Below are 17,470 nucleotides of genomic sequence, written 5' to 3'. Positions count from 1 at the left end.
ACTTTTTTTATTTAAAATGCATATTTTTCGTTTAAACAGAACTATGTTGTTAAAAATTAATGTATTTTTTTCTAATTCATGATTTTTATTATAAAATTAATATTCTTGACGGAAAATTCATCTTTTTGATTAAAAATTAATCTGCTTGATTAAAAGTGGAACTAATTTGTTAAAAAATAATATTTTTACAAATGCACCTCTTTGGTTCAAAATTTAACTTTTTTTAATTTTATTTTTTTTTGTAATGACAGATGACACATCCGACCCAGGTACCTGTGTAGGGTTCTCCCACTACACGGCATCCCCTCACTCATCTGATCTGCGGCCGCCGAGCCTGGTCAGTAAATGTCGAGCAACAGCTCGAGTGAGTGAGGAGAAGCCGCGTAGTGGGGGAACCGCACACAGGTATCTGGGACCGAATTATCATCTGCCCTCGAAATTGGCCTAAAATTGGTAACATTATGGACGATCCCTAATTTCAAAGTAAAGAATAGAATCTATCTTGTGCATAATTAAATGTATTGATCTATTTGAAATATCAACGTTAGGTAATCGATCTCGTGAATTTCTGACATGGATAATAATGATGACGAGAGTCTCGTGTTCTAGAATATTCTCATAGTATAGGTATATTAACTTGACCATCCTCAATTCCTCAACCGCCTCCATAAATCGCAGTGAAGCTTATAGCCTTAAACCACTCCCCATTGTGGCGCCGTTGATAAGAACACGTTTACATATTTGGATTAAGATTGTCAATCAACAGAGGTATTTTTCCATTTCTGCGGTACGAGACACTTATAGATAGGGACCATTTGGTTTGACAATTTAGTTGCACTTAGGTCAGCAAAGTCGAAAGTCGCAAAAGGATTCCTAGTGAACCCGCGAGAGAACCTTATAGAAGCCATATAGAAGGTCGCTCTTATCGACACAATTTACAAAATTATCAACTGTTCTTATTCAGGTATTAAATATAACATTTTCACCTATTATTTATTAATTGCTAATTTTTTTATTTAGGGATATTTGAGGAATATCCGATTAGAATTCGTATCCCTTCGCGCGGATTTGAAAAGAAAAATGATTTTCAATACAAAATACGAATTTCGAATATTTTTTTAGGTTTGCTTTCAATCAAATGGTCGAATTTTTAAGCAAGGAATATTTTACTTTAACCAGAAAACAAATAATTGAATTTTCAACAACCAAAATTGAATTTTCCATAGAAAAGTTCAATTTCTATCATCAAAGATATATTTATTTTAAAGAAATGACTTTTTGAACAAATAGTTGCATTTTTTATAAAGAAGATTAATTTTCATTAAAATAGTTACATTGAAAACCGGAGGGATGGATTTTCAACTAATAGGATATTAGGAATCTTCAACCAAATAAATAAATTTTTAACAAAATAGTTTTTCAATTTGAGCTAAACATTATTTTTAATACAAAATGCAAGTTTCGAATAACTATTTATTTTGCTAGGTTTGTTTTTAAGGTTATTTCGAGTGAGTCACGGTTACCCTGAAAAAGGAATAGCTTAATGGTATAATAATAAATAAATTTTCTAAAATTCTCAAAAAAAAATCATATGTGTGAATTCAACATTTAAACAAAAGAGGTCATTTTTAATTAAGTAGCTGGATATGCTACCAGGAAGATTTATTTTCTACAATAAAAAAACTATTTTCAAAATAATAGTTCCATTATCAACCGAAGAGATGAACTTTCATTTAATATGAAATAATGAATTTTCAATAAAAAAATTTAATAAAGTAGTTTTTCCATGTAAGGGGAAAAATAATTGTTAAGAAAAATTTCCAATAACTATTTCTTAATTTAATTTGCTTTTAAGAATGTTTAAACAAACAAATTATCTTTGAACTAAAAATTTTTTTGATTTGAGCAAATTTTTTTTTTTTTTGGTTTATTTGTTTTCAAAGTTATTTGGAGTGAGTCACGCTTACCGCCAAAAGTAAATGCTTTAATGGTATATTAGCAAACAAATTTTATAAAATTGTGGAGAAAAATTAAAAATATTTTCAAATATTTCAGATATATTTGTAATAAAAAATTAAAGAAAAAATTATTTTTCAAGGAAATAAATGAATTTTCAACTAATATAGTACGATGAATCTTCGACAAAAAAAACTTTTAACAAAGCAGCTTTTTGATTTAAGAAAAAAAAATATTATCAATACAAAATACAAGTTTTTAATAATTATTTATTTGTTTTCAAGGTTATTCCTATTAAGTCACGATTAACTCGGAAGGGAAATGATTTCATGTTAAATGGCTTGATTTTCTAAAATTCTAGAGAACATTCAAAAATGTTTTTTGAAGATTTCAGATATATTTGAAATCAAAATTTAAAAAAAAATTAAATTTTCAATCAAATCGATGAATTTTCAACTAAAGAAATTAACTTTTAACAAAGAAGTTTTCCGATTTAATGAAAAAATAATAATTTTTAATCAAAAATAAAAGTTTCCAATAATTATTTATTTTTTAGAAATTTTCTGGAGAATTAAAAAAATTTTTAATTTTAAAAAGAGTTAATTTTTAACCAAATAGATGAGTTTTCTACCAAGATTAATTTTTTCACCATAAAAGACGAATTTTTAATAAAATAGTTCCATTCTTAACCAAATAAATACATTTTCAACAAATACAATATCATTAATCTTCAACAACAAATTAATTTTTAACGAAATAGTTTTTCGATTTCTGGGAAAAAATCATTTTTAGTACAAAATGAAAGTTTCGAAAAATTATTTATTTGCCAGGTTTATTTTTTTATTTATAATGTAATTCCGAGTAACTCACGCTTACACCCGAAAGGAAATGGCTTAATAGCACAATAATAAATAAATTTACAAAAATTCTTGAAAAAATTAAAAAAAGATTTTTGAAGCTTTCAGATACATCTGAAATAAAAATTTCAAAAAAAGTTAATTTTCAAACAAATAGATGAATTTTCAACTTATGACGATGAATCTTTAATAACAAAAAAATTAACACTTAGCGCAGCAGTTTTTCGATTTGAAGAAAAGAATAATTTTTAAAACAAAATGCAAGTTTCGAATAATTATTTATTTTCAAGCTTATTTCAAGTGAGTCACGCTTATCCCCAAAAGGAAATGGCTGAATGGTATAATAATAATTACATGAAATTCTTGAAAAAAATTGAAAAAGATTTTTGAAGATTTCAGATAAATCTGAAATCAAAATTTCAACAAGAAAATTAATTTTCAAACGAATTGATGAATTTTTAAACAAAATAGTTTTTCGATTTTGTGTGGGGGGGGGGGGATAATGTTTTATACAAAATATAAGTTTCGAATAATTATTTATTTGTTTGGTTAATTTGTTTTTAAGGTTATTCCGAGTGAGTCACGCTTACCCCGGAAGGGAAATGGCTAAATGGTATAATAATAACCTAGCATAATAATTTCCTAGCATTCTTGATAAAATTCAAAAAGATTTTTGAAGATTTTAGATATATCTGAAAAGAAATGTTAAAAAAAGAGGTAATTTCTAACCAAATAGATGGACTTTCTACTAAGAAAATTAATTTTTTATCATAAAAAAAGAATTCTCAATGAAATAATTATATTTGCAAGCGAAGAAATCAATTTTCGACAAATACAATATGATGAATCTTCAACCGAAAAATGAATTTTTGATATTGTAGTTTATCGATTTGACGGGGAAAAATCATTTTCAATACAAAATACAAATTTATAATAACTGTTTTCTATTAATTTTGTTTGTTTTTAAAGTTACTAAAGTTATGAATTTTCAACCAAAAAAATCAATTTTCTGTCAAGAAGATTAATTTTGTATTATAAAAGACGAATTTTGAACGAAATAGTTCCATTGTCAAACGAATAAATAAAATTTCTACTAATGTGATACGATAAATCTTCAACAAAAAAATGAAGTTGTAGCAAAGTAGTTTCTTTATGTGAAGGGAAAAATAATTTATAATACAAAAAGCAAATTTCGAATAACTATTTTTTTTTAATTTATTTGTTTATTTGTTTTTAAGGTTACCAAAGTTATTAATTTTCCACAAAATAAATGCATTTTCTACAAAGAAGATTAATTTTCCACCACAAAAGGCGAATTTTCAACGGAATAGTTACGGAATTTTCCGTAAGTTAACAAATAATTTCAACTTTTCACTGAGTAGTTAAAATTATAACAAAAAAAAATTTTCTACTAACATGAAGAATCTTCAAAATAATAAATTTGTAACAAATAGTTTCAACTTTTAATGGACTAGTTTAATATAAAACCAACAAGATGAGTTTTCTAAGAAAAACGTAATACTTGAGATTGTACTTAAAATATATTTTTATTGTAAATCGAAAACAGTTAAATTAATTTTAAAAAATACGAATTTTGAATAAGACAGTTGAATCCTCAATCAAATACGTGAATTTTCTATCAAAAATATTAATTTCCGACCAAAAAAAAGACGAATTTTAAATGAAACTGTTACAGTTTCAATGATCAGTTTACATAATTCAATTAATATTATCAATTTTCAATGATACATGATGAATTTGTGAAGCTCTTTGTCTGGGGTGATTGCTAAAGAGATTGATCAGCAAAATGGGTCGGATCAAGATTGCGGAACAAAGGTGTCATTTAAATAGGAAATTCCAGACGAATCTAAAAATCGACCCCCCCCCCCCCCCCCAATAAAGAACTCCACGGGCACTTTCTTTTCTCTCTTCTCTCAGGTATTTTTTCGTACCTGGCGCATGCAACGCTCAGGGACCATTTGGTTTGGGAATTTAGTTGCATTCGTGTCACCAAAGTCGAAAGTCACAAAAGGATCCTTATTGAACCTCGATAGAACCTTCTAGAAGTCATACAGAAGGTAGCTTTTATAAACACAATTTTCTAAATATTTACTGCTGTTCCTGTTCAGATATTAAAAATAACAATTTATTTGTTATTATTTACTTCATTTGTTGATCCTTGGGATATCTACGGAATGTGGTCAGATGGCGTCTTTACTGTTTTTTTAAGATATCATTTTTAATTGACCCAAGTCTCATAATTGTTAAGATTTTTTAATTGACATTATTAGGGTCGGTTTTTTTTATTTTTGATTTGCAATTAATTCTTTAACAATTTTGTTTAAAATAAAAATTAGATTTGTTATGTTTCGTCCCGGATTGACTCACCCAGATTTGGGGGTAGTAACTGTTTAAGTAACTAATTTACTGAATTTTAGTTACTTTGCGCTTATGGGTAAGCTGGGGGTAGAAAATTATTGTATTGTTTTTTTGTTGTAATTTTCGACAAATTTTTCTCGACACCGAGCCGCGATTTCAAATGAGAAGAACTGCTGGTCTGAAAGAGGCGGATCCATACATATGCCGACATAGGACCATCCTATGTTAGCACGTAGACCAGGCCTTTAGTAGCGTAGAGATAACTGCGTCACATTGCGCAAAGTTCAACTCAGAAAAATTCAAGATCTATAATGTAACATTTTATTTAATCCAGACAGAAGCATACAAAATTATTTTAATTTATATTTTAACATAAGCAAAATTAACTTAAGACAATTTAAGTTGCTATCTCAATCAAAAGTGTAATAGTTTATATTCACACCAAAAAATATATAAATTGTTAATAAACAACTGTTACATTAAACCAAAAAATATAAATTTTCAACAAAATATTTGAATTTTCAACCGACAAAGATTTTTTAGCCAATAATGAACAGAAATATCCAAAATATTTCAATTTTAAGTTATAAAGACGAATTTAAAAAAAAAAAGTTTAACTTACAACCCAAAAATATGCATTTTTTACCAAAATAATTGAATTTTCAAATAAAAAAGACGAGTCTTCATCAAAGTAAGTAAATTTTCAACAAAAAATTGCAAAATGTAATTTAGAGTTAGGAAATAAGTGTTTAACAAAACAAAATAAATTTTTTCGATAAAATAGTTAAATTTTCAAGGAAGCAAATGAATTTTCACCAAATAGGGTTAAATGTTAATAAAAGAAAAAATTGACGAAAAGTGGAATAGTTCAATTTTTTGTTTAAAAAAACACTAATTTTCAACGAAAAAATTCAAATTTTAAACTAAAAAATTAATTTTTTATACAAATTTTGTTATAACAAAATACATGAATTTCCAACAAAATATACAAAATTATGATGGAATTTTTAACAAAAATGGTTAATTTTCTAACAACAACAAAAAAACCAACTTTTTAACAAAAGAGATGCATTTTATATTAAGAAAGATAAATTTTCAACAATAAATATAAAAGTTTAATTTAGGATAGGCAATAAGTTTTCAATAAAATAAAATAAATTTTCGAAGAAATGGTTAAATTTTCAACGAAACAAATGAATTTTCACCAAAAAAGATTATATGTCCATGAAAGAAAAAATTGGCGAAAAGTTCACTTTTGTTTTTAAAAAAACACTAATTTTCAACAAAAAATTCAAATTTCAACCTAAAAAATTAATTTTCGATACAATTTTTGTTTTGACAAAATACATGAATTTTCAACCAAATATTTAAAATTTTGATGGAATTTTCGACAACAATGATTAATTTTCCAACAAAAACAAAACCAAATTTTAAGAAAATAGATGCATTTTCAATTCAGAAAGATAAATTTTCAATAAAAAAAGTTAAATTTTAATTTGGACAAATAAGTTTTGAATCAAGTTAAATAAATTTTCAACGAAATAGATCAATCTTCAATCAACCAGATGAATTTTCAACAAAAAAATATTAAATGTATATAAAAAAAAATTTCGGTGAAAAATGAACTAGTTCAATTTTTAGTTAAAAAGATTAATTTAAAACAAAAGAAAGAAAATTTCAATCTAAAAGATTAATTTTCCACAAAAAACAAAAAATTTTAATCAAAAAGATTATTTCTCTACCGAAAAAGAATAATTTTTCACAAAAAACAAAATGTTCAACCAAAATGCTTAATTTTGGACCAAACAAATAAATAATTTCAACTAAATAGATGAATTTTCAAATAAAAAAAAAATTTCAACAAAAAAATAAAATAGTTTAATTTTCAGTTAGAGAAATAAGTTTTCAAGTAAATAAAATCAATTTTTAACGAAATAGTTCAATTTTTCGACCAGAAAGATTAAATGAGTATAAGAAAAAATTTGGTTTAATTTTTAGTTTAATAATTAATTTTTAAAAAGGAAACTTATTTTTAACCAAGATTGAATTTCCGTAAAACAAAATAATCTTGAAGGAAAGAAATGAATTTGAAACCAAGAAGGTAAATTAGCCGCCATGAAGATTTATTTTCTACTACAAAAGAGAAAGTTTTAACAAAATACATACATTTTTATTTTTTTTAAATAATTAAAAATAGTTGATATTCCCACCAAAATAAATATTTTATTTTATATCAAAAACATATGACTTAAATAAAAAAATAAGAATTTTAAAAAAAAGTTGAATACACATCCCAAAGTATGCAGCATTTCCTTCCAAATCAAATTTTCAATACAATTGTTAAATTTTTAAGAAAACGAATTAATTTTTAATGAAAAAAATGAACTTTTAATCTAATAGGTGAATTTTCAACCCAAAAGATGAATTTTCCACCAAAAAAGGGCCAATTTTCAACAAAACACAGAAATTTTCAACCAAGAAGATGTATATGAAAATGTGTATGAAAAAGATCAATTTTCTATAAAAAAGATATAGTTTAATTTTCAGTTAAAACAATTAATTTTAAGTTTTAAAACATTGATTTTAAATCAAAGCAATTTTCAACAAAATACATTGATTTCTAACCAAATTTGTAATGTTTAAAGTAATTTTTAACCAGAGAAATAAATTTTCATCCAAATAGGGGGTTTTCAAGTGAAGAAAATAAATGTTAAACCAAGCCTGGAACAGTTAAATTTTTATTGTAAAAAATTCATTTTTTCCACAAAAAATGAATTCTTAACAAAATAGTTAAATTTTTTAAGCAGAGAAATTAATTTCTAACTAAAACAATGAATCTTCAAAAACAAATAGTTGAATTTTGAATTCAAAAGATGAACTTTGTAACGAAAATATTTTGAAAAACTTAAAAGACGACAATTGTCTGAAATATTTAAGTTATAAATAAATGTCTATGAAAAAATATAAATTTTCAGTTGAAAAATTTGATTTTCAATCAAAAATACTTATTTTCAATCAAAGAAATGAATTTTCAACCAAAAAGGAGATTAATATTCTACCAAAAAAGATAATTAAAAAAAAAAGGAAATTCTCAACCAAATAGCTGAATTTTTAATTGAAGGATATAAATGTTAAACCAAACATGGAATAGTTAAGTTTCCATTAAAAAAAATTAATTTGCAAAAACAAAAATATTCAAAATAGTTGAATTTTAAAACAAAAAAGGTCCTGTTAATTCGATGTTTTTTCTTTAAGACATATTTATCTTTAAAAAATAATAATTTTCTATAGAACTAGCAAAAGTGAATTATAGTCTATACCTGTTCTCTCTATTCACGTCGGCTTTTTGTGAGGAGATTCGCTATGGTTCTAAAGACTCCTCTTCGGAATCCCCACTACTGCCATTTGGCCCCACTGCCACACGCCAATTTTTTTCGAAATAAATTTTCTAGTGGTATAAAAATTATATTCTATTTATAAACGACTATATTTATATCAAAAGTATAATATTTTCTTCTATGTTTAATTTTCAGAACAGATTTCTAAAAGCTTCAATTAAACAAATCAAACTCCTATCATGACTGTCGGTCTCAGAACGATGGGGTTAACGAAGATAACCCGAACTCTTCGTCGTCGTCTAAATGAACGAAATGGTAAGATGATTTAACATATTTTATATTACTATTTCTATAGTAATATTATATTTAAATATAATAAATAATAATTTAAGATTGTTATTTTTATTTAGTTTTAATGATTTTTAATTTTTATTATTTTAAAATAATTTAAATTTAGAATTAATTTAATATTAAATTTGACATGAAAAAATCAAATTAATGTACATTAATCATAAAAAAATGCAAAACTTAATCTCAGTTGCTGTAGAAGATAACTAATTGTTGTTTAATCGAAGTCTAAAGTTCAATGCAGATTTATCTTTTATTCAAAATTTTCTTAAACACAACTTAAACTCTTTAATTATGATTTTTCATTCAACAATTTTTTAGAAAAAAAACTCCTCAATTTTCTAGCACTATTATAAGAGGATTTTGGATTTTTAAAATATTTTTTCAGAAAGTTAAGAATTATTGTCTTTATTAATAAATATTTATTTAATTTTAAATTTGAAAAAATTGATCATGAGCACAAATAAAACAGTTAATTTTAATTTAACAAAACCTATAGTGTCTTTACTTATAAATTAAATTTTTAATAACATAAATGTTTAACAACGGAGTTTAACTTTCAATCAAGTATTTAAATTTTTAACAAAAAAGATGAAGCTTCAACTTAATAAATAAATAATCAACTAAAACTGATCAATTTTTAACCAAAAATAAAATAAATAAATTTTCAGTTTAGAAAATTAATTTTAAAGTAAATAGTTAAATTTTTAGCCAATCAGATGAAGCTTCAATAAATAAAATAAATTTTTATCAAAGTAGTTCAACTGTCAATCAAGTAATTAAATTCTTAAGAAAAAAGATTAATTTTTTTTACCAAATAGATGCATTTTCAACAAAATACATGAATTTTCATCCAAGTAAATATGTTTTAAATTAAAAATGATAAATTTTCGCTAAAAAATGGAACAGTTAAATTTTCAGTTCAAAAAATTAATTTTTGACCAAAAAACACGAATTTTCAACAAAATAGTTCAACCTTTAAACAATAAAATTATTTTAAATTAATGAATTAGTTCTCTACAAAAAGTTTAACAACTAGGAAATACGAATTTTCAACCAAAAAGTTCACTTTAAACTAAAAGAGATCAATTTTCAACCAAAAATGAATAGTTAAATTTTCAATTCAAAAAACTAATTTTCAACACAAAAAAAGAATTTGAAATAAAATAGTTAAATTTTTAATAAAATAAATTCTTAACAAAGGTTTTTAATAATCAATCATTTGTATTTTTGACCAAAAAGGTGAATTTTGTACTAAAAAGATGAATTTTCAATAAAATACATGAATTTTCAACCATATAAATAGATTTTTAACTAAAACTAATCAAGTTTTAATCAAAAATGAAATAAATTTTCAGTTAAAAAATTAATTTTCGGTAAAAAAAATTGATTTCAAAGCTTTTAGCCAATGAGATTAATCTTTAGCTACTCAAAATAAATTTTTAACCAAGTAGTTCAACTTTCAATCAAGTAATTAAATTTTTAACAAAAAAGATTAATTTTTTACCGAATTGATGAATTTTTATTTAAATAAATATATTGTTTACTAAAAATGATCAATTTTTAATAAGAAATTGAATTTAAAATTTCGATCAAAGAAATTATTTTTTTACAAAAAACCGCGAATTTTTAACAAAATAGTTCAACTTTCAGCCAAGCATTTATATTTTCAATAAAAAATATGAATATTCGCTGTGAAAAATTTAATAATAGCATTTTCAACCATGAAGACGAATTTTCAACAAAATAATTCAATTTTTAAATAATAAAATTAATTTAAAAAAAGTATTTTTGAATTTTGTACCAAAAAGACGAATTTTGAATAAAACAATTGAATTTTGAGCAAAGAATATAACGTATTAAGAAGATATTTAAATTTGAAACACGATTATTCTATTTGTAAGAAAAAAGTTAAATTTTCAACCAATAAAGAGTTTTCAGTTAAGAGAGAAAAATAATTTAAACAAAATAGTTGAATTTTCAACTAAAAACGATAAATTTCCATGCAAAAATCAGATAGTTCAGTTTTTCAAATTTAAATTCTTAGTAACTTAACTTTCAACCAAGTATTTAAATTATCAACAAACAAAATATAAATTTTTTACCAAAAGTTAAATTTTTAGTTTTTTTTACAAAATCCCGCTGATTGAATATGTATAATTTGATATTGTCTAACTTTAAGTAATTGGAACTTAAAATTATTTACTCTGAGCTCTTTAAATTAAAAAATTGTAGTATTTGAAATTTTTGAAATTAAATACACAGAAAAGGATCAGGATAGGGCTACAGTGGATAATGCAACCTACAATAAAAATAATTAATTAAGAGCACAAAAAAAAATTAATTTAAATTCATGATCACGTAGTGTCCTGACTATTAATAAAATAAATTATTTTACGCACATTAGTATTTTTAATTTACGATTATCCACTGTAAATTGCATTATCCGCTCTAACAAAATAATTCCGAATAGAAGAGAACAAAGTGTTTTCTGGCTTTTCGAAGGCATTGTGAAGATATGAAAAAAATGTTATCAAATGAGCCATTTTTATCGCAACATCTCTTTGTTTGCTCGTAAACAATTTGCTCTAAACAGATATTGTCAGAGATCAGTCACGCCGATTCATATCAGTAAACAAACAACATCCATTGTCTGATAAATTGATAAAAACAGAAGTGGATTAAACGACATTCTATCTGCCGATTTTATAAGTAAAGATTATTATTGGCACGTGTAAACGACCTTATGAATCTTGAAATTTATCAGAAACATTTAATTTTGATAGGGGAACCTGCCTACAGTAAATAGGGCAACCTAGAGTGAATAATCATTGATTAAAAATATCGATTTTTGCAAAATAATTAATTGAATTAGCAATTAAGATACTATAGGTGATTATAAATTTAAATTTAAATTCATTATTTTTATTTTATTTGTGCTATTAATTAATAATTATCCACTGTAGGCAGGTTCCCCCTACACTTGAAAGCAGAAATTTTCAAGGATTAATCGTATTTACCTGGAACCTGCTTCTCTAGCGTACTTCAAAAAAATTATAAATATTTATCTTCGTTTGAAAATATTGATTTTAAAATGAAAATTTCATTACAGGCTTCACAGACGAAAATGCTCCCGAAACGGGGGAAATAGAGAAATAATTTTTTTATTAAAATTGACCTTTTGAAAATATAAATAAACTTTTTTCGTAATTTACCATTTATTTGTTTTTAATTTTGAATAGCATTCTTTTATGAAAGATGAATTTTCAAATAAAAAGTACATTTTTAACCAAACAGATGATTTTTAAAAGAAATAGTTGAATTAAAAAAAATTATTTTAGTCCACACAGTTCCATTTAAAACCAAATAGTTTAACTTTCTAGCAAAACAGACTTTTCAAAAAACTAGATGAATTTTTTACTAAATAAGATCAACTAAAAAAATGGAATAAATAAATTAGAAACCAAATAATTCAATTTTCAACCAAAATAGTTAAGTAGATTAATTTTCAATTTAAAAATAATGAATATTGAACATAAAGTTGAATTTTTAAACAAGTAATTGAATTTTTAACTCAAAATGATCAATTCTCAGTCAAAAATGAAATGATAAATTTTTTGTTTAAATCCACAAAACAGTTAAATTTTTATACAAAGTGATGAATTTTAAGTTAAAATTACGAATATTTAACTAAAATATTAAAATTTAGAACAAAAACCTTTTTTTAATTGCCCCGGAAATGATGAATATGTAACTGGAATAGTTCAACTGTCAACAAAATTCGTGAATTTTCAACTAAAAAAGATCAATTTTCTACAAAGAATGTAATGGTTAAATTTAATATTGAAAAAATTAATTTTCAAGAAATAAAACTATATTTCAATCAAATAGTTAAATTTTTTCTTTAAACTGACTGTTAAAAAATTAATTTTAAACAAAAAAACCCAATTGTGAACATAATAGATAAATTTTCAACTAAACACGGTCAATTAAAAAAAGTTAAATTTTTAATTTAAAAAAAAAAACTAATTTTCACCCAAATAATTAAATTTTCAAACAATTTTTACTTAAAAAACAGTTCAATATTTAACCAGTAAAATGATTTCTTTTAATTCGTTCAACCAAATGCTTGAACTTTCAACCAAATAGTTGAATTTTCTTTCCAAATAATCGAATTTCAATAAAAAATTATGAATTAAAAAAAGTTGAATTTTGAATAAAAATGTTAATTTTCAATTAAAACATACCAATCTTCACCCAAGAATGAAATAGTTAAATTTTTAACGCAAAAATTATTTTTAAGAAAATTCTGAAACAAAGAGGTAACTATTAAAATCAATTTTTAACAAATTAATTCAACTTTCAAAAAGTGTTTGAATTTTCAATAAAAAATTTAGTTCTAAACAAATAATTACATTTTCAACTAAAAATTATTAATTAAAAACAAAATAAAATAGTTCATTTTTTTATTCAAATTTTTCTTTAAATTTATCGTTTACTTTCGCATAATTTTTATAAAAATTCGTTTATAAAAGATGAATTTTAAACAAGAAAGTACATATTCGACCGAGAAAGATTATTTTTTAACTAAATAGTCGAATTTTTAACAACAAAATTAATTATCAACCAAACAATTCTATTTACAACAAAATAATTATGTTTTTAACAAAATAGTTTAAATTTCAGTATTGTAATTGAATTTCCAATGAAAATGATTCTCAATTAAAAATTTAATAATTAAATTGTCAACTAAAAACGATCAAATTTCCACATAATAAGGAATAGTTATATTAATAGTTTAAAAAATAAATAATTATATTTGATTTAAAAGTAATCTTTTTTTCTTGAAAATTCAAATATTTGGTTGAAGGTTAAACTACATGGGTAAAAATTTATTTTATTGGTTAAAAATTTAACTATTTTCTTTAAAATTAGTTTTTTAAATTAATTTTTTATACTACGAATTTACATATACCATTTTCGGTTGAAAATTAATTGTTTGTAGTTGAAAATTTAACTATTACATTTTTCATTGAGAAAATTATTTTTTGATCTGAAAATTTAACTATTCCATTTCTGGTTGAAAATTAACCTTTTTTACTTGAAAATTAACATTTTTATTGAAAATCCAACCGGTAAAACTTAATCTATTTTGTTGAAAATTTAATCATTTTTTTGTAAATGCAACTATTTGGTTGATAATTAATTTTATTGGAATTTCATTTAATTTTTTTGTTAACAAAATTTTCTTTTCAATAAAAATGTTGCTGTTAAAACTTAAAGAAATTGTATTAGTTAAATATTAGATAATTTAAAAAAAATTCGTCTTTTTTTGTTTAAAATGATTTTTTTTAACAGTAAATTTGGGTATTCCATTTTCTGTAGAAAAATGTTCTTTTTTAGTTGAAAATTCAGTTACTGAAATTTTCATTCAGTATATTCATCTTTTTTTAATTGAAAATAAAACTACTTGAAAATTCAACTATTTGTTTATAAATGAATATTTTCATTAAAATTCAATAGTTTTCTTAAATAATTAATCTTATTAAATTAAAAATTATACTATTATCTTATAAATGGAACTCTTTAGTTAAAAATAAACTATTTCGTTATAAATGGAACTTTTTAATATAAGAATATTTTTTTTCAATTCAACTATTTTGTTGAAAAATCATCTTTCTTAGTTAAAAAAGTACTTTTTTCTTTAAAATTAATTTTTTATAGAAAAATCCTATTAAAAATTATGACAAAACAAATGATAAATTAAGAGAAAAGCTTATTTATATTTTCGAACGTTCTGTAAAGACATTTATTTTATATTCAAATCAATATTACCAAACGAGGACACTTTTTTTAAAATTATCCATTAAGTAATAATAATAATAAAAAATAATAAAATGTTAACAAAGATTCTATTCACTGTATTTGTGAGCTCACCAGATATAATTGTCTCTCATTCAGTGATATGGGCCATACGAGATTCCATTTTTTTATTAATTTTTTTTTTTTTATTAATCTTCTGCTCTCATAACACTAAAACAAACAAGTGATCATCCGAGATCAAACTTCAGTCTCTCGTTTTCTTAACTGGGCGTATGTTCCTTAACTCATTTTCTGCATCATAAGTGTTTTTTTAAACAGTGTTGGGTAAGTTACTTTTTTAAAATAAGTATTTAGTTTATTAATCATTTTTTCTAAACTATTAAATTTTTTAAATAACTATTAACGTAATTAGCAAAAAAAGATAAACAGATAAAGTAACTTCAAGGTATCTCAAAATTTACTTTTTTCACTCCCTTAATTTTACAATTTAAAAATCAAAATAACTAAGATGATCATTCATAAAAAAAGTTGTTATCAGGAAAAAATTAATTTGTAAGTGAGAAGGAAGAATTTTCATCAAAATAGTTTTCAACCCAACTTGTATTTTTTACCAAAATATTTAAATTCTTAAAAAAATATAAAAAATAATAAAATAAAATAATATTATTTATTATTAATTATTGTAAATAATAAACACAATAAAAACTTAAAGTATTCAAGTGTTATAAAAAAGTAAATTAATTTAAAAAGAAGTAAGCATTAGTTAAAGTAATATTTTTTAGCCACATTTTTTAAACAAACATTTCTGTTTTTGCCCAAAAAAATATTAAATTTTTCTTACCGAAAAAAATGAATTTTCAAGTTAAAAGGATACATTTTTTACAAAAAGTGACCTTTTAAGCAAATTTGAACTTTCTGCTAAAACACTGAAATTTATAATGAAATTAATGAATTTTCAATAAAATGGTTGAATTTAATACCAAAAATACTAAATTTTAATAAAAAAGTTAATTTTGAAATAAATAGTTGAATTTTCTGCCAAAAAGGAAGGATTATAGACAATTGTTTATGATTAACTTATAATTATAATTTATAATTAAAATTTATAAATATATTACAATGTACAATTAAAGACGAATTTAAAAAAAAAGTTAATTTTGAACGAAATTTGGACCTTCTACAAAAAAACTTATATTTTTAATAAAATATATTAAGTTTCAACCAAGTCGTTGAATTTTCATACCGAAAATAATAATTTGCTACCAGAAAATTAATTTTCAATCAAATAGTTAATTTTTCTATAATTTTCAAAACAAAGACAAATTTTCAACAAAAGTGTTAATTTTTAACAAAAATTTAATTTTCTACCAATTTTGGACTTTTTACCAAAATATTTTTTTGTACAAAATACATGAATTTTCAACCAAAATTTTTTAATTTTCCCGTTTTCAAACCAAAAAGACTAATTTTTAATAAAAGAATGAAGTTTTCAACAACAAAAAAAGTTCATTTTCACCCAAATAGTTAAATTTTCTACTAAAATAGTTGAAATTTTAATAAAAACAACAAATTAGATTTATTTACCAGAAATGATACATTTTTGAACCAATAAAGAAAAAAATATTCACTAAATGATTGAATTTTCAAACCATACGAGTTTTCTAAAAAACAGTTGAGTATTTTATAAATAAAATCATAAATCCTGAACCAAAAAATTGATTTTATAAACAATTTAATTTTCAGTCAATTATTTAAATTTTCAACCAATTCAAAAAATTAATTTTCAACTAAAAATAAAATGAATGTTTATCAAACTAGCTGAACTTTCAACTAAGTAGTTAAATTTTCAATCAGAAAAGTCAAATTTTCAACAAAATAGCTCTCTGAATATATATTTTTTGAAAGATGAATTTTTTAAACAGAACACTTTTCGAACAAAAAAAAGTAGAATTTTCATACGGAAAATATAATTTTTTTAAAATTATGTTCAACTAATTAGTTGAACTTTCTGCCAAAATTGTTCAATTTTCCTAAAACTACAGGAATTTTCAACAAAATAGCTGAATCCTCAACCAAATCAGAATAATTGTCTACCAAAATATTTGAATTTTCTACAAGAAATATGAAATTTTTTTATTAGAAGGGAGACATTTTGAAAAAGAAGACCAATTTCGAAGCAAGAAAAAAAATCCATAAAATTGTTAAATTTTCAACAAAAAGTTACTTTTCAACCAAGAACAATTTTTTTTCTTCAAATTTTGTATTTTTTGATTTAAGTTTTTTATTTAAAATAAAATTGTTATTTTGTTGGGAATAGCAACTATTTTTAATTATTTTTTCAACTAAAAATTCATGTATTTTATTGAAACTTTCTTTTTTGTGATAGAAAATTAATCTTTTGGTGGCTTCAATAAAATTTATTTCTTTAGTTGAAAATAAGTTTCCTTTTTAAAAATTTTGTACCAAAATAATTGAATTTTCAATTCAAACAGACAAATTGTCATCAAGTAAGTGAATTTTCAACAAAAATAGAAAAGTTTAATTTAGAGTTAGGCAATAAGTTTGTAACAAAATAAAATAAATTTTCGACGAAACAGTTAAATTTTCAATGTACGAGGGTAGTTCAATAAGTCCTTAGAATGACCAACAGATGGCACGCGAATCGCCCCAAATCATCTGTTTTCAGTCAGCACCACTCCCGACTAGATATATGGTGCAGTCACAGTCCACATCTTCTGAGTTTACGTGTTTTTATAAACAATTGAAAAA

At 22.9% G+C, this 17,470-nt stretch overlaps 1 protein-coding gene across 7 annotated transcripts in view; it reads left to right on the top strand.

Annotated features, from left to right (window-relative positions):
- The first annotated feature begins 361 nt into the window (after window positions 1-361).
- Window positions 362-17,470, top strand: part of LOC117181489 (pyrroline-5-carboxylate reductase 2-like) — a 39,087-nt gene continuing 21,978 nt past the window's right edge. Inside the window, exons 1-3 of one of the 7 annotated variants that reach the window (XM_033374204.1) lie at window positions 713-964; window positions 4,752-4,891; window positions 8,726-8,845. In XM_033374204.1, coding sequence (XP_033230095.1) covers window positions 8,770-8,845 — 76 coding nt within the window. In that variant the 5' untranslated portion in view covers window positions 713-964; window positions 4,752-4,891; window positions 8,726-8,769. Of the gene's footprint in view, window positions 484-712; window positions 965-4,751; window positions 4,892-8,585; window positions 8,647-8,725; window positions 8,846-14,938; window positions 15,026-17,470 lie in introns of those variants that run through there. The other 6 variants (XM_033374207.1, XM_033374205.1, XM_033374206.1 and 3 more) reach the window with 6 other exon arrangements.

The sequence above is a fragment of the Belonocnema kinseyi genome, chromosome 10 (assembly GCF_010883055.1).
Source record: "Belonocnema kinseyi isolate 2016_QV_RU_SX_M_011 chromosome 10, B_treatae_v1, whole genome shotgun sequence".
In the NCBI taxonomy this organism is placed as follows: domain Eukaryota; kingdom Metazoa; phylum Arthropoda; class Insecta; order Hymenoptera; family Cynipidae; genus Belonocnema; species Belonocnema kinseyi.
Note: the sequence above shows the minus strand (reverse complement) of the source record. Positions and strands in the feature narration are given on the sequence as shown.